General features: G+C 39.8%; 11 protein-coding genes across 11 annotated transcripts; 6 read left to right on the top strand and 5 right to left on the bottom strand. All coding sequences in view use genetic code 12, as the record gives it.

The window, feature by feature from the left end:
* Positions 1–1516: 1516 nt before the first annotated feature.
* On the bottom strand, positions 1517–2734 carry KGF57_002882 (alkene reductase; the record flags this gene model as incomplete). The annotated part of the gene is made up of 1 exon (XM_051752242.1): positions 1517–2734. One exon carries the CDS (start codon positions 2732–2734, stop codon positions 1517–1519), a length of 1218 nt encoding a protein of 405 aa, XP_051608709.1.
* Positions 2735–3542: 808 nt separating this feature from the next.
* On the top strand, positions 3543–5096 carry KGF57_002881 (uncharacterized protein; the record flags this gene model as incomplete). The annotated part of the gene is made up of 1 exon (XM_051752241.1): positions 3543–5096. The coding sequence occupies one exon, from the start codon at positions 3543–3545 to the stop codon at positions 5094–5096; it is 1554 nt and encodes a 517-aa protein (XP_051608708.1).
* Positions 5097–5181: 85 nt separating this feature from the next.
* On the bottom strand, positions 5182–6627 carry KGF57_002880 (uncharacterized protein; the record flags this gene model as incomplete). Its single annotated transcript, XM_051752240.1, has 1 exon — positions 5182–6627. The coding sequence occupies one exon, from the start codon at positions 6625–6627 to the stop codon at positions 5182–5184; it is 1446 nt and encodes a 481-aa protein (XP_051608707.1).
* Positions 6628–7127: 500 nt separating this feature from the next.
* Positions 7128–7625, bottom strand: SKP1 (SCF ubiquitin ligase subunit; the record flags this gene model as incomplete). The annotated part of the gene is made up of 1 exon (XM_051752239.1): positions 7128–7625. One exon carries the CDS (start codon positions 7623–7625, stop codon positions 7128–7130), a length of 498 nt encoding a protein of 165 aa, XP_051608706.1.
* A 377-nt stretch (positions 7626–8002) lies between these two features.
* On the bottom strand, positions 8003–9391 carry PEX3 (Pex3p; the record flags this gene model as incomplete). Its single annotated transcript, XM_051752238.1, has 1 exon — positions 8003–9391. One exon carries the CDS (start codon positions 9389–9391, stop codon positions 8003–8005), a length of 1389 nt encoding a protein of 462 aa, XP_051608705.1.
* A 2128-nt stretch (positions 9392–11519) lies between these two features.
* On the top strand, positions 11520–12500 carry PHO100 (Pho100p; the record flags this gene model as incomplete). Its single annotated transcript, XM_051752236.1, has 1 exon — positions 11520–12500. The coding sequence occupies one exon, from the start codon at positions 11520–11522 to the stop codon at positions 12498–12500; it is 981 nt and encodes a 326-aa protein (XP_051608704.1).
* An 818-nt stretch (positions 12501–13318) lies between these two features.
* Positions 13319–18519, top strand: KGF57_002876 (GRAM and VASt domain-containing protein; the record flags this gene model as incomplete). The annotated part of the gene is made up of 3 exons (XM_051752235.1): positions 13319–16349; positions 17075–17140; positions 17213–18519. The coding sequence occupies 3 exons, from the start codon at positions 13319–13321 to the stop codon at positions 18517–18519; spliced, it is 4404 nt and encodes a 1467-aa protein (XP_051608703.1).
* Positions 18520–19786: 1267 nt separating this feature from the next.
* Positions 19787–20542, top strand: KGF57_002875 (uncharacterized protein; the record flags this gene model as incomplete). Its single annotated transcript, XM_051752234.1, has 1 exon — positions 19787–20542. The coding sequence occupies one exon, from the start codon at positions 19787–19789 to the stop codon at positions 20540–20542; it is 756 nt and encodes a 251-aa protein (XP_051608702.1).
* A 535-nt stretch (positions 20543–21077) lies between these two features.
* Positions 21078–24656, top strand: IRE1 (bifunctional endoribonuclease/protein kinase; the record flags this gene model as incomplete). Its single annotated transcript, XM_051752233.1, has 1 exon — positions 21078–24656. The coding sequence occupies one exon, from the start codon at positions 21078–21080 to the stop codon at positions 24654–24656; it is 3579 nt and encodes a 1192-aa protein (XP_051608701.1).
* Positions 24657–24731: 75 nt separating this feature from the next.
* KGF57_002873 (uncharacterized protein) lies at positions 24732–25424 on the bottom strand (the record flags this gene model as incomplete). The annotated part of the gene is made up of 1 exon (XM_051752232.1): positions 24732–25424. One exon carries the CDS (start codon positions 25422–25424, stop codon positions 24732–24734), a length of 693 nt encoding a protein of 230 aa, XP_051608700.1.
* Positions 25425–25553: 129 nt separating this feature from the next.
* On the top strand, positions 25554–26309 carry KGF57_002872 (uncharacterized protein; the record flags this gene model as incomplete). The annotated part of the gene is made up of 1 exon (XM_051752231.1): positions 25554–26309. The coding sequence occupies one exon, from the start codon at positions 25554–25556 to the stop codon at positions 26307–26309; it is 756 nt and encodes a 251-aa protein (XP_051608699.1).
* Positions 26310–26516: the final 207 nt, after the last annotated feature.

Below are 26516 nucleotides of genomic sequence, written 5' to 3'. Positions count from 1 at the left end.
AAAAAAAAAAAAAAAAAAAAAAAAAAAAAAAAAAAAAAAAAAAAAAAAAAAAGACGAAAACTTCTTTCGAAAAGTGATGCAGTGGAAAGATTGCAGTAAAAGTTGTACCTTTAGTCAAATGCTGTGTGATGATTCAACGGTTAATTCAAGAACAGGACCAGTATAAGAGACAGACTTTAATCCAATTGAGTAAAATTTAGTAGAACTGGTGGTCGTAAATGATCGAAACAAAGAAAAAAAAACAGTAAATTCGTAAAAAGGAAAGGAAATCGTGGTCGTAAAAAATAAAAATAAAAATTGTAAATTAGGTGATTATTAATGTATGCTTGTGGATTAATGGATCAACTGGACATAAATGTGTATAATTTGTACAAGATGCTTGTTTTATTAAAAAGAATGATGCAAAAATTTGTGAAATAAGTCGGTTTTCTTTCACTGATGAATGTTGTAGCAATAATGCTCGGTGTGGATCGTTAGTTTATGCTATAGTCTGTAGTGTGAAGTGATCTGAGTCTGCGTCTAAGGAAAATGGTTGGAGGTATTTGGTTAATCAGTGAAGCTTGTGGGATTTGAATCTGATGCGATACCTTCAGTTTTGTTGTGGCGTTAGTTTGGGGGTTATATAGGTATAATGAGAACGTGTTAAAAATCTGTAAGTGTGAATGCAACAATCGAATGTCCTGAACTGACAATTGACTCAGTTTCAATGTAAAGATGGAAAGTTGTTTTGGTGGATGTGAACAAAAGTTAGATGATGATGAAGATGATGATTTGTCTGTTGTAAAGTTAATTTGGTCAACAATTGTATTTATCTCTCTTTCTCTCTCTCTCTCTCTATCTGTTGTCGTATCAATTAAGCAATACAATACAAAATTTGTATGACTCAATGTCGCACCACATTCGTACACGACACTCAATTTAATGTGACACACAATCCACACACTTTCAAAAACCTGGGGGAGGGGAAGGATCAAACTTTAAGAGTTTATCACAGAACATTCTAGAAGTAAGTGTCAAGACATATACACTCAAACCAAGACACGATACCCAACAATCTACTAAAGAACAAGAGTGGACACGTAAGTGATATTGTTTACTTCTCCTCTATCCCTCTTACAACAACTCTTGTCATTAGTTCTCCTTCTCCCTTTCCTCAGTTTTAGACTTTGCATTTAAGAGCTGATTGCATATATCATTGTATAGCCATGGAATAGGAAGTGGAGTAGCAATGAGTAAACTAAGCCGTATTTACTTAAAAAAAGAAAGAAGAAGTTAAAAATAGGGGGAGAGAACACTGTAAATGACGTATTTCTATTGCTTACGTTACATTTATAGTTTCAACACTCGTATATTTTTTTTTTGTTAATGTTATTGTATACAGTCACACGACCATTATTAGACAGTCCAAATGGATTTAAAGACTCTCATAATTTACAAGCCAGTGATTTCAAATCGATAATCTATTCCATTCTAATCCAAATTCTATACTCTGTATCAACTTTCTATCACAATTCTATTAAGCCAACGGTTTACCAATTCTCTCCTTTTCAGTCTTTTCATCATATTTCTTCTTCTCATTATAATTGTTCCAGGTATTATATCCCCAGTTGTACTGTTGATAAAAGGTTTCACGATCATACTGTTGCAAAGCATATCCATGTTGTAAACGTTGAACCAAATCTGGATTTGACGTGAAAAATCTACACCAAGCAATCAATGTTCTGTCGTTATCGATATCACGAACCAAATCATCAAACTTGGGTGCACTGTATGTATAGTTACCAGCTTTAATCAAAGTCCCCTTCCAAATCTTCGATACAAAGGCATTAGAGCCATTTATATCCTCCCTCTTGACGTCGACAACTCCAGAAACTCTAGGCTCAACATAGGAAAGATATGCCAATTCATTTCCTTCTTCTGCACGCTTTTGCAATTCCTTGAGGATATATGAATGAACCTCTTCACCTTCTGGTTCACTCACTTGGAATGTAGCCCAAGGTGAAAATCTAATTCCAATTCTATTAGCTCCAACAATGGGGATTAACTTATCAACAATACTCAACAAGAAGCGAGCACGGTTTTCAATTGATCCTCCATACTCATCAGTCCTTTGATTACTAACTGGATTCAAGAACTGGCTCAACAAATATCCACGAGCTGAGTGTAACTCAATGTAATCAAACCCAGCAGCAAGTGCTTTTCTAGCTGCATTGGGGAATTCTTCATTGATCAAATGTTCAATTTCGTCCTTGGTTAATGCTCTCAACTCATGACCGCTTTCCTTAGCTTGCTTTTCCAGTTCCTCGCTATGATAAAGCGCAGAAGGAGCAACAAATGGTAATCCTCTCTTTTTCAACTCAGGTGGGTATGCAGTACGTCCCAAATACCACAACTGGACACTTGAATATGATCCTTGCTCTCTAATGGCATCTGTGATTTGTTTCCAAGCTTTAGCTTGTGTATCATTCCAAAGACCAGGTGTATTAGGCAACCCGATTCCTCCTTCACTCACATATGTAGCCTCAGTGATTAACAAAGTGCCTGGTGCTTGTGCTCGATCTTTATAGTATTGCAACTGCAAATCAGTGGGGACATTGTCAGCAGTAGACCTGAGTCTGGTGGTTGGCGCATGGGCAATACGTTGGGACAATTTGTTTGCACCAACCTTGATGGGGTGGAACAATTTGGTTGACCCTAAAGCGTCAATCTTAACAATGTTGGAGTTATCTGTCATTTCAATTGTGTCTGTGTGTGTGTGTGTGTGTGTGTGTTTGGTAGTTTAATTGGGTATACTTCTAAAGGCCATCATTGACTTCTTGGGGAGAGTCTGTGGGTATTTATATCACGAACGGCATGCTTGATGCAATAACTGATCATATGAGGGCATCGCTAGCTCGGCCGAGTTTTGCTCCGTTTTGTGGCTTCTGCCATTACTTTATTCGTCAAATCTGTCAGCAACGCCACAAACGTCAAACAGGGTACTTGACGTAAAACGTGTGTGTGTGTACATGGATGACTCGGGATTTCACTTTTCAACACGGCAAAGACTGTTGCATGAAAAATTAGTGAAATCACCTCATCTTCCATTAGCCATGGATATTCCACAACTTTCCACGCGTTTTATTTGTAATCAAAGAAAAGAGAAACATTAGCCTTGTATGGCAACTTCATCAACTGCGACTCCAAATACCCAAAATCATCTCAAGACCAGCAACTAACACCGGATTATTATATGACAAATCTCAAAGGTCCTTACTCTTGGAAAAAAAGGGGTTCAATGTGTGTCAAATGAAAAGAACTTGAACTGCTGTATTTCTTCTCACGTGCATACTGCATATAAGGCATGTGTGGAAAATCAAAAACAATCTTCGCAAAAGAGAAGATTTATGTTTATGCACAGACACAGACACACACACGCAGACACACCAAAGGAAATTTGCCATTTGGGAGAGAAAGAGAATTTGCAGCACAAGAAAGAAGTGTTGGGTCTTGTTGAGTAATAGATCAGTAGCTACCCATAGATTTATAAAGTAACTTACGTCATGGACGATCAAGTACCTACATTTCTAGCAGTCACTGGCGTTGAAGATGAATCTGTTGCTACACAGTTTCTAGATGTGGCTGGGGGTGATTTAGAGCTAGCAGTGACATTGTACATGGAATCTGGTCATCATGGCGGATCGACCAGTAACAACAATGGCAGCAGCAATGCTAGAAGTAACAACGGTCTTGATGATGAGGAATACGCCAAGCAATTACAAGAACAAGCATATGGAGGCAATGATGTCCGTGAGGCAGATACAAATGTACATCGACACGATACGTTGGTTGATTCATTCCCTGGATTTGGAGGAGGAGGTAGTGGTGGTGGTGGTGGTGGTGGCATGTTCAGTCAAGTGCCACGCCCGCCTGATTTGTTTGGGCACAGACAACAAGGAATTTTCCACCAAGGTTTTGACTTTAGAAGGAATGTTAACGCATACAATGCTTATGATGACGATGAGGACGACGATGAAATGGACCAAGATTACACCGACGCACGGGATGTGGACCGTGATATTCAGATTTTGGACTCAGATGAAGAGGATAATGATGATATTGAAGAGATTGTGAGAGGTCATAGTAGTGGAGTTGCCGGTCGCAGGAGGCGACTTAGACAGGAACGTGACTCTGAGCTCACTTCTACTCAAAGAAGACTTGCTAATTTGTTTAGACCTCCATTTGATATTATCAGTGTATTGACATTGGACCAAGCGAGGGCTAGAGCCAAAGAGGAAAACAAATGGATCTTGATTAATATACAGGACTCGTCTGAATTTCAATCGCAAGTTTTCAATCGTGATTTCTGGTCAAACTCGAGAATCAAACAGATTGTTAAAGAAAACTTTGTGTTTTTGCAATATCAACGTGATTCTTACGATGGTGAAACGTATGTCAATTTCTACAATGTCGATACATTTCCTCATTTGGCAATATTGGATCCTCTCACCGGTGAACGTGTACGCAAGTGGACTGATGGACAAGTGCCAAATGTGGATAACTGGTTAGATGAGGTGCATGACTTTTTGGACAAGTTTTCATTACATCCTGAATCGAGTAATCCTCTTGTACAGCATGAAACGAAAATTGATCCTGATAGTTTAAGTGAGGAACAACAAATTGAATTGGCTATGAAACAGAGTATATTGGACAACGCCAATAGTGGTAAAGATGCTGAGAATGCTATAAATTTGGTCAGTGACGATGAGGAGAGTAGCAGAGTCGAAGTTCCTCAAAGCGAGGAGGACATATTCGATTCCGTCAAACCTATAGATCATAAAGAACCGTCAGATGGTCCTACTACAAGAGTACAAATACGGTTCCCCAATGGTAAGAGACTTGTTCGGAAATTGCTTCTTGACGATAAAGTGGTGGTTTTGTTTGAGTGGTTGAAGTACGAGCTAAGTCAGAGCGCACAAGATTACGGTATAAGTTCGGACGACAGATTTACTCTTTCCAATAGTTCAAATAAAGCTTTTAAATTTATTGAAAACTTGGAAAAGACCATTGAACAGGCCAACTTGAAAAATGCAAGTATATTATTGGAAAAGGAATAAGTCTAGTGATATAGTAGCTAATGCATACACATACACATCCACAACAGTAATTACTGTTTGTATTTCTTGTTTTTTTTTTTTTATTTTATAGCCTTGGAAAGTTTTCCATTGGGGGTAGTTTCAACATCTTAAAGGTGGACAAGGCTGAATTGTTCTGGTTCAAGACATGTTTATAAATCTTGCGCTCTTCAAGTTGGGCCGGGGTCATGTCTTCTTCCACGTCATACTCTTCCACCACTTCTTCGTATTCATCGTCAGCTCTGTCGTCACCATAATCAATTTTGCTAGCTTTATCAATTTCATCCTGTTTATCTCCCTCCTTTTCAACCTGTGGAGTACCCCGTAGCGAAAGACCATTCAAACTGTCATCTTCACCGGCTGTTGATCCAGGTCTCCGGTCCTCATTCTGACGACGTATCTTATTTCTTATTAGTTGTACATCATCCTCAAGTTGTGATTGACTTTTGGTGTACTCAGTCGCAACAGCTGTATCCTCGCGGGGTTTGCAAATTGCTGAATACCTTCGCTTGATTGCCGTATGCGTCGACGCAACCAAATTGTCTCTCCTTTTATCCTCTTCTCGTACCATTGACAATTCAATCTTGTTTTTGGGTTTTAATCGCGTATCCAACTCAACGTAATTTGAATCATGGTTTGTTTTCATTATAGCGTCCAAATCATTGGTGTTTGTGATGTTGATGGAGTCATTTATCGTATCCAGTAAATACTGCGGTGAAATCAAGCTTCGGAAATAATATCGATCTTGTAACTCCTCATTTCTTGAGTCGTTCAAGTGGTGATAATCCTTGTACAATTGGTTCAACTGCAGCTGTGTTTCAGTGAGTAGTCTATTCTTGTGCTGATTCAATTTGGTATAATATTGGTTCCATGCAATTGTGGAGTTGTTCTGACAATTATTCCGGATTAACTGCAGTTGATAGTCCTTCTCTAAACTTATACTCCGTAGCTCGTCTCTATGTGGTTTGAAACTTTGATTAAACAAGTATGGGAACGGCAATCTACTTAACTGAGAATGCGAATTATTCAACTGGTTTGCTATTTCGCCATTATCGTACTTGAAAGTATCGTCAAAATCAAACGGACTTTGCAAATTGGTGAATATTTCCTGCAACTCCTCCTCGTATTCATCCATCAGTTTTAACAAGTCTGGTTTGTTGGGAATGGTCTTGTTTTTCACCATTATCAAATCTTCGGTGTTGGTCATTATGTTATTGATAGTTTCGATCTCAAAGTTGTAAATCTTTAGCCAACTCTTGTCATTAGCGCTAGCTAATTTGATCAGACTGTTTAGCTTTTCCAACATGACATTCACTCGAGAAAGCCGTTTCTTGAGATACTCCTTGGAGAGCAGTTTGAACTCGCGAGATATTTTGCTTTGATATTCATTCAATTGTTCAAGTGACATGTTTTCTAAATCTTTTGTACTTTGAGAAGGTGTAATAATAACCTCATTTCCAGTGAAGCTTGTATTGCCAGCATCTTCATTATCCGACGATTGACTTAGCGACATCTTTGAAGCTGTGCTTTGTGAAAATGTGATTTACAAGCTTTGCGACTGACGTGCACCCTAACTTCTTTTCTGTATTGGTGTATGAGTGTGGTTTCTCATATATATCGATTTAGTTGCAATTTGAAGTCCAAAAAGAAATTTAGTGTGAAAAGTGAAAAGGTAGCGTTGCGCTACCGAGATATGTCGTTTTTTTGACACGATATGCACTACTTGTTTTTTACACGCACTAAACTTATCACGCCAATGGTGGTTATGTACTACAGAAGAGATTACAAGTGATCAACTCAGCCAAATTGAATACAATAAATCTCTTCCCCAGAATAGTCATTAGAGCGACAGACATTTCTGTCACTATATCTACCTTCAAAAACAACAATATATATATAGATATATATATATATATATATATAAGAAAAAGACGTAAACCTACCAACCATATACTCATTCAATGGCAAGAAGGGACACAAGTTGAAACACAATAAGCCCGTTGTAACCCTCCTTCATCTATCTTCGGCCCATTCGTTCTCTTTCCTAATAGCAGCTTCTTCCTCCGGACTGAAATCGTTGACAATATTAAAAGTCTTTCTCAACTCTTCAGGACTTTTATTCTTAATCATTTCCGCAACCATCTTACATCCACTATCCAACAACGGCTTAATGTTCAAGTAGTTAGCAGCCAAGATAATCTCATACAACATCTCCTGGTCAACCTTCAAGTAATTCCTATCCCATTCCTCAACAGGTACTGATCTCTTGGCATCTTCATCTTCATCATCTTGGAAAACGGTATTCTTGTGGTGCTCGCACCATTCCAATACTTTGGACAAGACATTAGCACGTACGTTGGGCGTAGGTATTTCGAAATCTTCAGTTAATCCATCGGGGTTCAAGTCATTAATCATGTTTTTGATCAAGATTGACTTTTCGGCAACCTTCTGTTCAACGGGAAATTTCTCATCGTCGGATGAAACAAGAATGACTTTTGGAGTAGATGACATAGCAGGATGGATGAGAGCTCACTTGTTTGTATATGGGACGGTATGGTATGTAAGAGTTTGTAGCTGTAGACAAGGGAGAAGAAGAAGAAGAAGAAGAAGAAGAAGGGAAAAAGGGAGGGAGGATTTTCTGTGCTTGTTTAAACACATTTATGGATTTTGTTTGTCTGCCGTGTCAAGCTTTGACCACCACACTCCCTTAAACTTGCCTTAAAAGATGAAATTGGGAACACTCTGACACTCAAAATTACTACAATTATTAGAGCATTTGAGTCAATGTGAATAAGCTATAGGTGTTCTTCTTCTATTCATGAATCATCGTATTAAGAAATCGTACACAATCTCTTTATATACACACACGTTGGATTTCACTTCCTGTTTCATTCAAAATTGGAATAGATACCAGCACTAAAGTTTTCAAGCTCATCCAAGCTATTCAACGTGTTAATGTATACATTTCCGCTTAACTCATGAGCTCCGTACCCTTCGCCAGTAAAACCCTGTCCACTTTCAAGGTTTTTGATTATATTCTCAATCTCATCCTCTTCATTAGCTCTTGAGTCATCGTTATTGATCATTACGCCATTCTGAACCGATAATTGTGCTAAGAAACTAGCGAGTTTATATGGCTTGTTGTCCAACTCCATGATCTTCGGTGATTGAAGCTGTTGCTGTTGTTGCTCTGGCAACGTATCACTCATCATTAAGCTATTTGATGTCGTGGATAAGTTTGATGAAAGATTGGATGCAAGAGTGTGCAAATTGGTGACAATTAACTGATTCAACAAGTCAAAAAAGTACAAGTTGTTATCCGACATGATTGAACTTGTTTCATTGATCAATTTTGTCAAATTTGAGTCTGGTGTATCCAATTGATGTATTACATCAGAGTTGGTGTTCAATATGGTCTCCAACAAGTCGGGGTACTTGATTGGAAACAAATTGTCCAAAACATATTGTTTATTATTGGTGTTGATATCCTCAATAATTTCATTCAAAATGAGCTCGAAATCAAAAACGCCAATTTCAGTTTTAGGACTAATGTCTTTGAATTTATCAACGACCAAGCTTTCAATCAATACACTCAAGTTGGCCCAACCTTTGTTCAAAAGCCACCAACTAAGAGAAAGATAGCTTTGTTCAATGATGTAATTCTCATGTGGATCAATATCGTTATTCGGGTTCTTGACTCCGGCCATAACAATTGCCGATTCCAAATACGATCTTCTTGCCAAAATGTTCATTTGCAATCTGCTAATCAACAACAACCCCGAAATTGAGTACATCAAAGTTAATGTCCTTGTGATTGTCTTGATTTTCAACAAATTCCACAACTCGGCTTTGCTTTTGTTCATGTATACTGATAATTGCAGTTGTGGATTGTTGTTGTTATCCAAAAGATTAAGATTGTCAGTAGTCAATTCGCTATTACTCCCACTTGTAACTTGCTGTGGCTGATTCTGCTGACCTTTCTTCAATCTCAATGCTTGTGTAATCAAGTCAACGGGTAACGAATCAACTATAGGCTGAGCCAATACTGGAAGCAATGCTAGAATCGTGTAGTAACAATCTTGTTGAGTCAGAATAAACCGTTGTCTAATCTGTTGCTTAAACATAAACTCCTGACGCAACGCATTTTGGTAGTTTCTGAATTTCTTGATAACAAACTCATTGACAAGTAAGTAGATGGAAAATGTAACTGCTGAAGTTATAAATATTCTTCTCTTGTTTCGGTTAAAGAATCCCGCCAACGACGAGAAAATGGCCATGGTGATTTCAAGAAAGTAGTATCTTGCCTATGGGGGGTAGTAACAGGTTATATGCGGAGTCTATCAGTGGTATTGAGTCTAGTTAATGTAGATCAAATGCAAATACCGCTGGAGTAGTAATGTCACAAACTCTCTCACACACGCACACGGATGAACCCTTTACTAAAACTCCTTTTTGGGTGGATATTGATAAACACTGTATATGTAAATAAGAATGCACCCGCAATTGTTTTTTTGTTTTTTTTTTTTCGTTGTTGTGAGTCAGTGCTACCACTTTCAACTGTGAAATTTTTTTTTTGTTTTTGCTTGTGCCGTGGCTCAATGAAAAGTGGGGGCGAGGGGGGCAAATAAGGGGGAGAACGCTACCAAACTCCGTTGTTTATTTCCGTCACAACAAAGTGCATGTATATGTGAGTGTGAACGATTGTAACAGCATCTGACCATCACTGATAGAAGCTAACATTGGCTCATAAGTGAAAGAGTATGAGTGTAATCTGTAATTCTTTGTCTTGTCAGACCATTTTGTTCAATTTTGATGCAAAATTTCAAACTGAACCAGAGTCAGTGAGTGACAGTAGGGAAATGACCAAGCCTCTGTTTGACCCGGACTTCACAACACTATTGTCCTTGAGAAACTACTAAATGACATAACTATTGTTCCTCAAGCTAATCATAATTGTTATCATTCAATAAATTATAAGGCTAATTATTTACGAGATTATACAGTAAGTGCTGCATTCGAATACGATCCAGTCCGACTATCCAACGGAATTTGACACTTTGGATGAAGTTCGGTTTTCTCTCTGCCCTTTCCTTATACTTTTTGGTCGCCTCGTGGGCCAGTCTTCTTTTTTCTTTTTTTTTTCCTCTTATGCCACAAAGCTGTAGATACACCTGCAAAAAAAAAAATAAACGTGCCTTTGCAATGCTCCCATACTTTAGTATTGGTTATGAGATAGAAAAGACAATTCGGACTTAAATAGAAGCAATAAAAACCATGGTTACAGAGTATATAACGAGTGGCTAAATATATCTGTTAAATGAATGTAAACAAACTACCGAATCTGATCATTAATTGGCTTATTTTGGTAGAATAGGGGTATGCAATGTAAACAAAAGAAAGCTTATATTGTAGGGTATTGTCCAAATCGAAAACCGTGCATACGAAGCCGAATAATAACTCGAGATCTTAGTCAACACCTGGTACACATCGCTACCGTGCTAGCATACAAACCCGACCCCTCGGCCTCTATCCAACTTTCAACAACCATACCGGGAAAGTCCCTTCTTCGTGGCTTACTAAGAACTCAGAAATCTGGAATTGTTAGCCCACACATTTACTATCAATCAGTATTAAATTGCTCTCTTTTGTAAAAGTATGGCGTTTAATTTGCGTCCACTGCCATTTTAGTACTACAAATTTCAGTATCTATTTTTACATTTCTTTTTCCCTTTTTTTTTTTTTCTTGTCACTGTGTAGTTTGACAAGACAATAGAGGGTTTCAGTATGGGTTGGCGAAGAGCCTAGGCTGAGGACTCTTTGGTGGAGAGGTTGGCGCCGCGCCCTCCTCGCCCAACTTTTCTCAGCCCTCGCAATTCAGTTAAACGATCAAGTAAAAACCAAGATCTTGCTCGGTCCTCTCAACGATTGAAATGCTTTCTACCAACCAAATTAGCAAATTTGGGTTCATTCATGTACGTCATTTTGACAGCTACTGGTATCAAAAGATTTACTTATTGAAGAGAAGGGCCCACGTTGCTGTTTACAATTATTAATTGAAAATTAAATTTCTATTGTTCAAAGATATATTATTGCGGTTTTGTGTATTGTATTCTGCTGATTCAATATGGTTTCCTGGTTAATTTACTATTGTCTACCATTGGGACGGCATCTCTCAATTGACAATACTATGAGGAGCTGTAAACACTTACACGGCTCCTTCCTCCGGGGGTTTAGCAATTCCCCAAAGCTTGAACGAGGAAGATGTTTTCCCACGATGGGGGAATGGGACTATAAATATCAGATCAAATTTCCACCCATATCATAGAAATTTCCCATCCTGATCTTTCTCATCCACACACACACACACACGCACACGCACCTCACACTACTGAGTAGCTTTCCGCAATGCAATTCTTGACCCAAACAATCCTTTTGTTTCTTGCAACTGCTGTTCTTGCTAAAAACATTCTTTTGAGTAACGATGATGGATGGCAAGCAACCAACATCAGAGCCACTTACTACAAGTTGAAAGAAGCTGGTCATCAGGTGTGGTTAGTTGCTCCTGTTTCACAAAGATCTGGTTTCGGTGGTAAATTCGATATCCCAACTTCACCAACTTTGCAAACTGATGGTGAATTCAAGTACCCACCTGCCGGCTCTCCATCATGGGGTCACGAACAAGATGACGATCACATTTGGTACTTCAACGGTACCCCAGCATCATCAATTGCTTTCGGTTTGCAATATGTCCTCCCAGAGAAGTTCAACAACGTTTCAGTTGACTTGGTTGTTGCTGGTCCAAATGAAGGTACCAACTTGTCACCAGGTATGTTTACCTTGTCTGGAACCATTGGTGCTACTTACAACTCAGTCTACAGAGGGTACCCAGCTGTTGCTTTCAGTGGATCCAACTCCAACAACTCGTTCTTCAAGGACGGTTTGGACTTGAACGACACCAAGGAGCCATCCACCATTTACGCTAACAAAGTCACCGAATTTGTCAACCAATTGTTCAAGGTCCAAGGTAACAACACTAGAGCTTTGCCCATTGGTGTTGGAATAAACGTGAACTTTCCTAAAGTTGGTTACGAAAATGAATCATGCTCTGATCCAGCATGGGTTTACACTAGATTGACCGGTCAATACGCCAGTGGAGCTGATTTGAAATACAATGCTACTGCTAACTTGTTCCAATACGCTCAAACCTCATGGAAGCCACTTACCGTTTGCAACAACGGTGACTGCTCCTTGCCATCAGAAAACTTGATTGTTGAACACACCAAGTGCGCTTCTTCTGTTTCCGTCTTCGCTATTGACTACGATGCCAACTTGGGAATCTCCAACCAAGTTGAAGGATTGTTAGATCCATTGTTCAAAAAGCACTAGTGCTACTGTTTTATTTCTTCTATTCGTTGATATTTTCTTTTATATATACTGTTGTTTAATACAATAAAAAGTCCTTATCTTTTACACGTCGGATAGTTTTTTCCTTGGACCAGTCCTTGTAATTGTGACTCAAACCTACATCGGTCTTGAATTTTTTTTTTCTTTTTTATTTTTTTATTTTTTTTTCCGTTGGACTTTGAACTCATAGCCGAAAACGTTTTATCTGATAGAGACTTCTTGAGGGGAGAGAGTGAGATAGAGGTGTGGATTAGATTGCGATTGACGAGTTTTACAAAAGGATGAGAGTCTGACTGGTCTTAGTTGTGTATATAGAGATACGTGTTCAGAGGTGCTGGCACAACGCAGAAATCAACGGTGGTTGCCTGATATTTCCGCTCTTTTATTCTACAGAATAAAAGCTCCTAAAGTGCAGCTACTGCTAATCAGTGTCTAGATCTATAAAGTTTGCTGCTTGTGGAGTTGTTGTTGTAATTGAAATTGTCTTGATTTTATATCCGATGATTCCACTTTTGTACCATAATCAATGCAATCTATTAGCTTCGATCAAATGATTGTTCCTTCTTCCGACTTGCTAACAAAATACTACACATTCTTTTAAGTTTGCTCCATTATACGGTTCCAACAAGTCTCATCCAGCTATAAACTCCAACAGAGATCCACGTTATTCATAGAGTCGGTGTGAAGGCCATCCAGATGGCTAAAACAAAAACTAGAGAACAATAGTATTCACACTAAACGAAAATTGTGACAGAAAAGAGTGAGAGAGAGAGAGAGGAGTGGGGGTGCGACAAAAAAGTATGGATCGTCTCTTTAAACGAAAAAAGCACTCCGACCCAAACAGCAACCATAATCGAAGCTCACCAAACTCCAACAAGAGCAAGAGCAACAGCAAGAGCAACAACAACAGCAACAGCAGCCACCACAACATCAACAACAACCCATTGAGAAGAGGGAGCAGCAGGAGACGACATCGATTCAGTGACATACCTTCTCATCGCACTTCGCTTGCTTCATCAGAGAGTAATTCTATCAACTCAAGTCCATCCGTATTGAAAATGCCACTGAAAACCAGAGCTTCTCGAAGGGTGTCATCTCCTACTAGACCATATAACGAAATAATGGGGCTGCCTGTGGTACCAAGACCAACATCGCCATCATTCCGACCTCAGCAAGCCCCGCGAGCTCAGCAAGTGCAACAGCCGCAGCAGCCAAGATCACCGATTCCACCCCAGATAATTGCACCAGTTGACCATGAAAATGGTACCAGTTTGCCAAGAGACTACGGAGAAAACGTGGTAGGAGCTAGCCAAGATCCAGCAATTGCAGTCAATGTTGTTCGACAAGAGTCAGTTTCAGGAACTTCTGGGTATAAGGATCACCATCTACAAGCACCATCGCATCGAGATACTCTGAACTCAGTTGACTCATCTTTACACAATGCAAGTCCGTCGAAGTCGTCGACATCAGACTCACGCACAAAGGGAGAATCGGGAGGATTCTTATCGTCTCTTCTTGCAGCTGCTAGTAGCAAGATGTCGAACTTGCAGGATTCAGAAGAGAAGGACAAAAAGAAGGATCATCTGTTTGCAATAAGATTGGACAATTTTGTCAAATCGGTGAAACATGAAGAGGAAAATTTACTATCGCCCCATCACCACCAGCTGGACAGCGCGTCGTCTATGGCTGCATCTCATAGTGCTGGCACTCAACGCGTTTCAACTGATGGTGACCACGATGCAGCACAATCAGTACAATTTGAATCAGTTCGTGATTCACCCTTAAATTCATTGGGCAACGGTGACCTTTCCCTAGCTGATTTTGAAAACAATCCAATTCAAAATCTGAAATCGATAACGTCTCAATTTTCAAATAATGCAAATGGAGGAGTGAAGCGTCCTATTAGTCCGGACCAGCTTAATCGAACCCTTCCCGTTGCAAATCAGTTACAAGCAACATCAAATGGGTCAGATGTTAAGCGTGTACAAAGAACAACAACCAATGGAGGACTGGTACCAGCAACTGAAAGACTGCATTCAATAGGAAGAACTTCGGGAGGACAATCGAACTTGGCTAGTCCCAATGGTACTGTAAATGAATCTCAAGGGCCATCAAGAACAATGGACCAAGATCGATTAGTTTATGAGTCAGGGTCTGAGACTGAAGAGCTAGATAATGTGATTGATTATGATATCAAAATTGAGCATGCATCAAAAAAGCGAAATAAAGAGTTTCATCATGCTTTCAAGAAGCTTCCCAAAAATGAAAAACTAATTGATGACTTTAGCTGTGCGCTTTCAAAGGATATTCTAGTACAAGGAAAGATGTATCTTAGTGATCACTTTGTGTGTTTCAATTCAAATATTCTTGGTTGGGTTAAGCATATAATCGTCCCTTTGCAAGAGGTGATTCAAATTGAAAAGAAAACGACAGCAGGCTTGTTTCCCAATGGTATGGTTATCAAAACATTACATCAAAAGTACACTTTTGCCAGTATAATTGGCCGTGATTCGGCATTCAAGTTAATCACGAATGTTTGGCATCGTTTATTGTTGGAAAAGTCAAACATTGATCCAAAACAGTTGAGCAAGAGAGCACAAAGGAATAGCAATGACCAATCTGACGTAGAGGACGGAAACTCATCCGATGATGAACATCTGGATGGAACTGATGATACTGATGGCGATGACGATGACGATGAAGACACATCACTAGATGAAGATGGTGGTGAGGGAGACACTGAAGGTAAGAAAGGAGACCCATCGAAATCTGACGACGGCAATGCGGCGAATGCTGGAGGAGGAGGAGGAGGAGGTGGTGGTGGTGGTGGAGAAGATTCAGCTGACTCTAGTGGCGGGTTCAATGGGTTTCCAATTGTTGGACCCGCCACGCACGCACCTACCGACACTGGTTATAGTAAATCTTCAGACGAGACATTCATTGCTGAAGAGGTTGTCAAAGCACCACCTGGTGTGGTTTATTTACTTCTATTTGGATCTGATACCTCATATTTTGTACGAGTTCTCAAGGATCAAAAAAATTTTGACATTGATGAGTCGGGTCTTCATGGGTTGACTAATAATGACAAGAACCGTCATTATACATACACTAAACAATTGGGTGGGCCGATTGGACCCAAGCAAACCAAATGCATATTGGATGACGATTTAATTGAATATAATCCGGAAAAGTATTACGAAGTTGTCCAAACTACACAAACTCCTGATGTACCCAGTGGAAACTCATTTAAAGTGAAGACCAAGATTTTCCTTAGTTGGGCACAAAACAATCAAACAAAGATTTGGGTTGCGTCATCTATTGAATGGAGTGGTAAATCATGGATCAAAGGGGCTATTGAGAAGGGAACGATTGATGGACAAAAGGATAGTATGAAGGACATGATTGAGACCTTGAATACGATTCTTTCTGAGGGAGGCAGTAAGAATGGAGGTGGTGCTGGTGCTGGTGCTGCTGCAAAGAAGAAATCGAATAGAAGTAGACGCAATACGGAAAAGAGAGAGAAGCCGGAGGAGAAGCCAGTTGAACAGCCGAAAACAGTTCTTGAGCAAGTTAATGCGTTGGCCAAGTCCATTGGGGATCTGGTTCCGATTTCCATAATGGACAGCACTATAATGGGATTCATAATTATGTTTTTAGCTTTCATTGTGGCTCATCTCATCACCAATAAGTTTGTGTCGTTGTTCTCGTCCGGCAGTGGAAGTAAAGAGGCAATGAGAGCCAAAGTGTATTGTGATGCAGAGAGGCAAGTTTGGCAATGGATCGTTTCGCGAAGTGATCTGAAGTTGGGTGAAATGGGTACCTTGAATTGCAGTCACAATTGAACGTTGACAGAGTAGAATTTTGTGTGTAATTAAGTAGACAATAACTTTTTTAGATATTCACCATTTTGCCATTTTCCGTGGGTGATAACTAAGGACTGCCTATTTTGTAGTGTACAATAACAGTAATGTATATGGGTGAAATCCTAGTGTATCCCTGTCACAGTTCATATACATCCCTGTTTGAGCAGGACAATGGGGCAAACTCCCATTGCTGGCTGTTTACTACACAGTTTTGTTAGTCGTGCGGGTTTGGAATGTATATCGATTTTTTTGGTTTTGTGTAACAAAAGTGTCCTATTTGGGAATAGATTGCAAGTTTTTTTTGAAAGTGCAGCTAATGCAATTGCGCACTTTAAATATGTACAACACTTGTGGGTTCCACCATTTGGTTACAGTAATAACTGAATCTAGAACCACTGCATGCTTCAGTGACTACCAAGCTTGACTATTGTTCTGGTATTAAAGCTGTATGTGCCAAATTCGTAATTCTTCCGCTTTTGTCCATTAAGCGACCACACTGGGAACTTTTTTTTTTGTTTTTTTTATTGTTATGCGCCACTGCATAGAAAAATTGTACTTTATATAGTGCAGCAAGCTAACTCCGAAAAGTGTGAAGCACAACTTAGGATTATTATAAGAGTCATCTCATATTTCTTTACACTTGGCTCAAATAGTTTTAAGCTTCACGAAACATACATACCATCAAAGAGATAGGCTCGATTTTCAGAGCACTTAACCTCCTTGATACCCTGCCTAGTTACGGAAAGAAAGCAGTTCTGAGTATGTTTAACATAATTGGTTTAATATTCACCACCACAAACGCACTAATACCTGGGATTTACACTCTTAAAGCGCTTGATAAACAGATTGAGTTTCGACCGAGCTCCTACCAATTCTTGCTAAACTACTGGTTATATTATGTCTTGCTTCATATCATTGCGTCGGTTGTGTTTAATGACTGGGCATTGGTACACCTCGGCGCAAACTTGCTCCGGTGTTGGTTGTTTTATGGTGGGCGTAAGAATAGCAATGTTGTGTTGGTGAACCGTGTGTTATTGAACAAATATGGTGCAAGAGTCAAGCTGGCTGAGATGATGATTCTGTCGTTTTTAGCAAGAGTGGTTCCTCAATTGGGTGATTTGAATTTGCAAGTGCATAACATGGGCATCAAGTATGAACAACCCGTTGAGGAAGATATTTCAATTGACGGGGATGCGGTGATGGAGCACTCTTGGAATTTGTTGAGGGTTTGCCAATCAGTTTTCATTGCGGCAGCGACGTCATTGGATTTGAAAACATTAAGGACAACAACCGATGCAGCTACGCCACCAAAGAAACTTCACAAGTTGCGCAACGTCAAATCTCATACATCCTTGACATCAAAACATGGACCCCATTCTGATTTGAAGAAATTAACACCAGAGGGGCATTCTTCACTAGGGTACCTCAACAAGTTTTTTGCACCCAATGTCCATTCTCCACCGTCTCCAAAATTGACTTTAGTTCAGCAAAATATCAGAAACGCAAGCTCACCTGCTGCTAATTCCACTTTGGTGAATAACTCACCCAATGGCTGCGTAGATGACGGAAATGGTCGTGGAAATGGACATTTTAGTAAAGTGAAGAGAAGATCCAAGTCTGGAAGTGAGTATGATTTTGGTTTTGTTAATACTGGACCTAGACAATGGCAATTGCAGAACTTGAGGGAGAACGAGCGACAATTTCAAGAGCAAATGCTACAGCATCAACGGAATAATCAACAACAACTTCATAAACAGCTGCAGGACTCAAGCTATTTACAATTCAAAGAGGCGAAGGAGAGGGAGAATGGAAGCGTTAAGCAGCGAAATCGAGGCGGCCAATTTGCGACTGGACAGTCCTTCCAGCAACAGCCACAGGGTCAAACGCAACGGCAAGGTTTGGATGAATCTAACCAAACTAGCTATACAAGCCAAGTTGCAGGATATGGTGGCGGCTACATTCCATCTACAGATTATCGCAAGATGACTCCTAGAGGTGACGATGGACTTAGAGTTAGTTCGCGTGGATTGAGACATGTACAGGATGAGGTGAGGCATAATGGTGGTGGACAAAGCTGTGGACCAGGCAGATATGACGAGCTTCCAGCAGTGCCTACTCCATCTATGGTGATTAAATGATGGTGAAACTGTGTGTGTGAAACGTAAATCGTCAAGTGATTTTGAGCTTGAGCTTAAATGGTTTTCAGTATGGCGTATAGTTGCACAGTGGTTAAATTTATAGATGTAACAGATACCCCCTTCTCATTTATGGAAACATTTTTTGTAGACCAAAGTTGCACAGACAGGCTTGCTTAAAATAATAGAAATTGAGTTTGCCAAGATAAAGAGCCATATACTTTTTTTTTGTGCACTTCATAGAGAGTATAGGAGAGAGACATGGATAATCATGTCTCTTTATCACTACTCATTTATATTCATTAACTCGTGTGGTATTCTAATCGCTTTACGCCCTGGATAATCAAGGTTCCGCTGGGCAATTCATATGACGTCATGATTAGAAAAAGAAATTGCATTTGTGTCATGTCATTGACATTCTTTTTTTTTTTTTCTTTTTAGCCCGGCAGACGTTGGCGACACAATAATGGCGGATAGTGGGTAATCAATCCATCGCCAGTTTTGTCATTCGCCAAGACAAGGCGTAAACGGGTTCATCCGTTCACATCACCAATCTCTCATCACTACTTCATCTTAGAGCATCACAATTAGGAGAATGAGAGAGGTCTCTCTATCTATTGCTGTTGGTGTTTCCTGAGGATCGATGGAGCGAGATCCTTCAGGTTACACAAACAAACAAATGAAAAAAAATGGCTATGTCATCAAATCTTGAAAGCTTTTCAACTAGAGAAGGATCAAGACGCAACATGGTCAGCTCACTTCGGGTATACGGATGGGGTACGTCCAAAGTGTAGACACATAGGGAACAATATGTAATGTTGACCAGATGTAATAGGTGGTGAAAATGTTGTTGTTTTTTCATAGTTGTGAACGTAAAAAAAAAAAAAAAAAAAAAAGAAAAACAGAGACTTGTGTATCTGCTTGTTAGTTTATTTGTACTACAAACTTTTCTCTTTTTTTCACACTTCACCTCAATTTACACTTCAAAGAAAAAGTTTTTTTTTTTTATCATCCTTTTTACCACACACTTCATCTTCATAGACAGTTTGTGTTTTATTCACAATACCAGCCTACATTCAACGACGTTAGAAGGTAATAGATTACACTTTGATCTATTTCATAACACAGATTCCCTCCTCCATCCCTTTTTGCTGTTCCAAATTATTTCCAGACTTGTGTTTATACACTAGAAAAGTTCAATTGCAACAACATCCACGAAGCATTTTTTGCCTCTTTCTACTCATCACACAACACAGCTACATTCCACAACATGTCTGACACTGTAGATCACGAGAACTCACTACTCGAGTCAACAACGAAGCTTGTGATAGATAATGACGAAGCTGGATCCAATGGCAACAGCCATTCACAGATTCATCCACACCAAAGTACGCGTATCTCTACGTCGTTGCCATCGTCGTCTGAATCAGCAAGACCACAACCGCAACTGCAGTCATCTTCAGAAGAAAGTACGTGTGTTGGCAACAGCACTGTTGTCTCATCAATCAATACTGAACCACGCCAGTTGAAATTGCAGAACCTGTCAGGCGAAGGCGAAACCACCATTCGTCAAACACTAGATACGCAAGCAATAGACACCACTGTTCCAATTCTTTCACCAAGCATAGGGGACAAAGAAAATACCACAAAGCTGTTTGCAGAGTCACTCAGCACGTCGCCAACCTCACCCTCGGCTTACACAGCCCCCCGTGAATCATTTAAGTCACACTCCGCCACATCTTCAACGTCAACACTTAGTCCAGAAGACCAGGAACGTATATCCACAAAAGAAAAGAATCTTGATGAAATCAAGCAGCAATGCTCATGTTTAATTCACGAATTGGAAGGGAATGACCAACCTGAGGTGATTGTCAAGAGACATATCCAACAATTGAAAAAATACAACGAGTTGAAAGACGTTGCATTGCAGTTGGTAACATTGATTGCCGACCAAAGGCAAGTAAAGACAACTGATATACTCAATGAAATGAAACTTGAGGTTGGTGAAGATGGCAATGAGGTTTAGAAAAAGGGGAAGGAAAACAACGCACGAAATGTAACTCTTTCAAGCGACAAGGAATCCCCATTGAGTGGAAGACAAAATAGTGTTAATATTAATGATAAGTAATGTATGTAAAAACTTTGAAAATGGATATATGGATTTAGAGAGATGTGGAGGCGATGTGTGCTTGACCGCAATTGGTCTGACATGTTGTATTGTCTTACTGTAGGCTGCCCAGACAACAGAGCACATAAAAATTCGCAAGGTCCATATCAAATGGAACGGACCTATATCATCATAGTTTTATATCCAACCTCTTATCTGCCATTTCTTGATACTTTCCCTTACAGTCCAAGCAATATAAAACGAGCACAGACAGACAAAAAAGAGGAGAAAGGAAAAGGAAAAAAAAAAAAAAAGAAAAAAATTTCATGGGACAAACGGTACTTTCTCACAAGCCCAAACCGCAAACCTCCCCTTTCAGCAAAACTTTTCTTGTCCTCGGTTGCATCCACGTCTCTGTTGAATGCATAGAGAGTAAAACGTGCTGTATCATATAATGCAGATAATACCCATACTATCATCACTAATTTGCCTCATACTCATAGGGTTCAGTTGGGCTACGGGGCGACTAGAGAAATCAACGGTGCCTGCTTTTAGACAGGAAAATGAGGTCATTCATCAAAGCGAAGTGCAATACAACCGACATCAGCCTCAAGTAACACCCCATGTCCAAGATCGTCACGAGTCACCACTGCTTGGATATCAACAAAAACACACGAACTCACTTCTTCCGTTGGAGTTTCGATCAATTGATGACTGCGAACTACAAGATATTTTACTCGTTAGTGACATCAACGGCAACTTGCATGGGGTAGAAAGGGGTACAGGGACCATGCTTTGGACCCTACCTATAGATGAGCCTCTAGTCAAGGTCCAGTCAAATAATACTTTTGAGAATGCGAAAAGTCAGCAGTCAAATATCCTATGGTTTGTTGAGCCTTATGAAGATGGTACTTTGTACTATTTTACACCCATGTTTGGATTGAATAAACTACCCACGAGTATAAAACACTTGGTTATGGAGTCGCCTTTTTCTCTTAGTGGTGATGATAAAATTTACACGGGCACGAGAAAGACATCCTTGTACAGTCTAAATATCCACACCGGTGAAGTCAAGTCGGCATTTGGTAATCAAGATGAATGCCCCGTGCTGCAAACTACACTCCCTCCCAGAGACGGAGGACAAGATGATACCATAATGATTGGGAAAACAACATATCAGCTATCCATTCATTCCAAAACAAACAGTAATATAGTTTGGAATGTCACTTATAACCAATGGGTACCAAACAACATTGACAATGACTTGATAATGCAAAACAAACAATCGTTGGACAAGTTGTATTTTACTCCTTTCCATGATAGGTCCTTATTAGCCATTAATAAAGACATCGGTACTCCAGTCTGGATCAGTCGCTTACCAGCATTGGCTGTGAATATTTTTGATGTATTCCATAATGATAAACAAAGGGACTATGTGTTGCTACCCCATCCATTAGAAGTTTTGAACCAATTACAAACAAGTGATGCAAGGAATGACGATTTAGTCTTTATCAACAAAACCTCCGACTCAAATCAATGGGTGGCCATGAGTTTCCACAACTACCCAACATTGATTAAGAGTGCTCCTCTTTCCAAATACCAAGCTATCTTGAATCAATATTACGCAGGCGTTAACGAGGCAGTAGGGTATATCGAAGATTATCAACTTTCCACAAGCACCCCCGAGCAAATTGAGCAGTTGATTACGGGAATCCATCGAGTTGTCGAGTTGTCAAGAGACTCTTCCTACCAACCAGCTTCAAGGTTTACCTCGCCAAAGGATATAAAGAGAATTGGTGACGGTAATGAGGAGAACAATACCCCAGCACAGCCAGTACCGAATATCATTGATGGTATCAAGTTCCCAGCCAAAGTCTCAACAATTGGCTCCGATGTCATTATGGTTGAGCCAGTGAAGGATTCTGTTGAAAATTTCACACCAACAATACGATCTTCTGGATCCGTCGCAATCATCAAACGCATAGTTGAGGATTTGAGTGTCATGATGGTTATACTTTTATTGGTTGTCTTTTTTGGAAGGTCAAACAAGTATGTTAGGAAGCTATTTGGAAACTTTAGAATCAATGATGATTTGGAATTGGTCAGGGATGAAGAGCCCAAGAGCATAGTTGTTGAACAACAATCAAACGGGCCAGACGCTGGAGAAGAGAGTGCAGAGGTTGAATCAAAACTGGGCGTTAATACCTTAAAGGATGTCGGTGGAGTAATGGAGGTTATTGAGGTGGAAAGTTTGCAGTCAACTGAAGATGCTACTGATCGTATACAGAAGAAAAAGGTGACAATAGTCGAACCTGAGTCCGAGATTATTGAAGATATTGGTGCTATCAATGAACCCTTACTGCATGAGGAAGAGGAAACTAGAGATGGACTAGAGAGCACTGTAAATGCTGACGACACTGAAGAGAAAGAGCAGACCGAGAATGAGCCACTTACAAAGAAGAAGCGCAAGAGAGGCAGCAGAGGAGGAGCCAAAAGAGGCGGAAAGCATATCAACAAGAACAAGAATTCTGAGGAAAAGGAGTTGAGCCATGATGACAAAAATTCTGAAGAAGACGCAGAAGAAGAGATCATTGCCACAAAGAGTCTTATACAAACCTTGCCATTACCACCCAAGCTGAAGAAGAAGTTGCAAATTGAAAACAATTTGATTATTTCTGACAAAATACTAGGGTATGGATCTCATGGAACTGTTGTGTTTGAAGGTACTTTTGAAAATCGACCTGTGGCGGTGAAGCGGATGTTGCTCGATTTCTACGACATTGCAAACCATGAAGTTCGGCTATTGCAGGAATCAGATGACCACCCAAATGTGATTAGATACTTTTGCTCACAATCATCTGAATCAGAAAAGTTTTTGTACATTGCGTTGGAGCTTTGTTTATGTACATTGGAGGATATAATTGAAAAACCACAAAAGGTTGCCGATTTGTCAATTCCGAGAAGAAATGATATATTGTATCAGTTGGCAAGTGGGTTGCATTATTTGCATTCGTTAAAGATTGTACATCGAGATATTAAACCACAAAATATCTTGGTTGCAAACGTCAAGAAGTCGCCACATTTGAAAAGAGATCCGATTGTGCTGGAGAAAATACAGTATGAAAACAATGTTCGGTTGTTGATTTCTGATTTTGGATTGTGTAAGAAGTTGGAGCATGATCAATCATCGTTTAGAGCAACCACTCAACACGCCGCGTCGGGAACTTCGGGCTGGAGAGCTCCTGAGTTGTTGCTCAATCACGATTTATTGGAGATTTCACCGGACTCCATTTCTTCCGTCCACTCCAACGGGGCTATAACTACTTCTACCACAGCCAGCTCCACCTCCACCTCCACCTCCGTATCAGGAGGTAAACGCTTAACTAAAGCCATCGATATTTTCTCCCTTGGATGTGTGTTTTTCTACATTTTAACCAACGGACAGCATCCATTTGGTGATCGATATATGCGAGAAGGTAACATCATCAGAGGCGAATATGACTTATCCATCTTGCTCACCAAGTGTCCTAATGACAAGTACGAATCAATTGATTTGATTTCAAGTTTAATTCACGCCAACCCCGCCTTGCGTCCCAACACTTCAAAAATCCTCCATCATCCACTTTTCTGGTCACCAACTAAACGTCTTGAGTTTCTACTCAAAGTTAGTGATCGATTCGAAGTTGAAAAACGTGATCCACCGAGTGACTTGTTGCTTGAGTTGGAGAAACACGCTCAAATTGTACATAATCTCGACTGGCATGGTCAGCTTGCCGATGAGGAGTTTTTGGAGAATTTGGGCAAGTACCGCAAGTACCAAACTACTAAGTTGATGGATTTGTTGCGGGCTATAAGAAACAAGTATCATCATTATAATGATATGCCTCCTGGCTTACAAGAGAAGATGGCCCCGTTGCCTAATGGGTTTTACCAGTATTTTAATAACAAGTTTCCACATTTGTTGATGGAGATTTATTATTGTGTCCAAGATAACTTGAAACATGAGTATGTATTTAGTGAATACTTTGCATAGATTTTTTTTTTTTTTATTAAGAAGGAGTATAAGAAATTTCTCAGTCATACATTCTAATATTGAGTCTATATATCACTATCCTTTAGTTTTCTTTTGCTTCTTGGGTTTGGGAGAGTTACCGTGTTTGGGTTTGGTGACTTTATTCTTCAGCTGTTTTGATTTCCCTTTTTGCATGGCTAATTTATCAATCTTGCTTTTGACATGCTTTTTACTCTGTATGCTCTCAATCTGTGCCTCTTCTTTTGGTTCACTCAGCGTACGCAATCTCAGTTCTTCAGCTCCACTTTCATCATCATCATCATCATCCTCCACATCGTCGTCGTTAAATTTAGTATGTGTGCCTTGGAAATTCTGCGTACTGATAGCGGGACCGACATTGCCAACTGTGTTTTCAACACCATTCTTGACACCCAAAGTTCGAGTAATAAACTCCTTCGTCTTTGCCTTGTTGGTGGTGCTCTCATCATGTTGATTACTTTTCTGATCAACATTTTTAGCTCTTGTCATGTAACTCTTGACACGCGCCAACTCCTTCTTTATGGGATGTGTGTCGGTATCAATCCCAATCGTTTTCAAGTATGAGTATATCGTTGATATTAGAACGTATTGGAAGTTGTTGAGGAATTTGATCTTTTCTTGGGGTGAAGATTGTTGTGCCAAGTGCTCATCGAGTGTGCGTGATAGGAGTGGCTCGAGAGTTGACTCATATTGAGATAGTGATTGGTCGAGGGACTTGAGGTATAGTTTGATGTTGTCCAAGTTTTCCATGCTGATGTGTTGATCTCTAAGGTTGATCAAGAACCTCAAAAATGGTGGATCTTTTTTTTTTTTTCTTCGTATATTTTGTCTCTCCATTCAATTCAGGCAGATTGGTATACCAGGGAAGGTTACGTGACGATGGTGAGACACAACAGACAGATACTTACGTCAGGTAAGAACTATGCTGAGAAACAAGCAAAGAAACATGCAGTCAATGAAGTCACGTTTGACAAGCAAAGCCGTGAAGAATATTTGACAGGGTTCCATAAACGAAAATTGCAAAGGCAAAAGAAAGCTCAAGAATACAATAAGGAACAGGAGAGGCTAGCCAGAATAGAGGAAAGGAAACAAATAAGAGATGAACGTAAACGAGATTTAGAGAATCAATTACGAGAGTTCAATGAGAAGGCAAAAGAGCTTGCGATGATCAATGGAGGGTTAGCTGAAGAGGATAGCGATGAGGAGTGGACCGGGTTTGATGAAGATGGGACCGATGAGAAGTCAGCAACTGATAAGCCAGTGTCATTAAAGGGGATTTTACATCATAAAGAAGTATATGAACCGAACTCGGATCTCAATGGGTTCGGTGACGAAACTACAGTAACCATAGAATCGATAGACAAGCCACTAGGAAATGGGTATGCTGACTCCAATGGTACAAGTCTTGAAGAAGTTGCCAAATCAAACAATGTTGATTTGAACAAGTCGCAAGAAGTATTGCAAGATTCAGTAGAAAGAGCCAAGAATTATGCCGTGTTGTGTGGTGTTGCCAAACCTTCCAAGGTCGAGAAGCCAAAAACCAAAAAGAAGAAGTTTAGGTATTTGAGCAAAGCTGAACGTAGGGAGAATACTAGAAAGGAGAAACTCAAGAGTAAATTTAAAGGAAAAAGGTGAATACGTAATTTATGTTATGGTCGTGGTCTGTTTGATAGCCTGGGTAATTAAAGCAGGATACAAATTCATATTAACTTAATCGTAGACTTGGATAAAGTTGTGTTGGAAAGTTTGCTGACCACTTTTGAAGCCGGGTAAACTCAATTTGTAAACATTTTTTTCATTGGCAAAGATGAGCTGCTGAAAAAAAAAAGAAAGACAGAGAGA

The sequence above is a fragment of the Candida theae genome (genome assembly GCF_024610275.1).
Source record: "Candida theae strain CBS 12239 chromosome Unknown scaffold3, whole genome shotgun sequence".
Classification (NCBI taxonomy): Eukaryota; Fungi; Ascomycota; class Pichiomycetes; order Serinales; family Debaryomycetaceae; genus Lodderomyces; species Lodderomyces theae.
The sequence above is the reverse complement of the archived record's forward strand: the minus strand, read 5'-3'. Positions and strand labels throughout refer to the sequence as shown.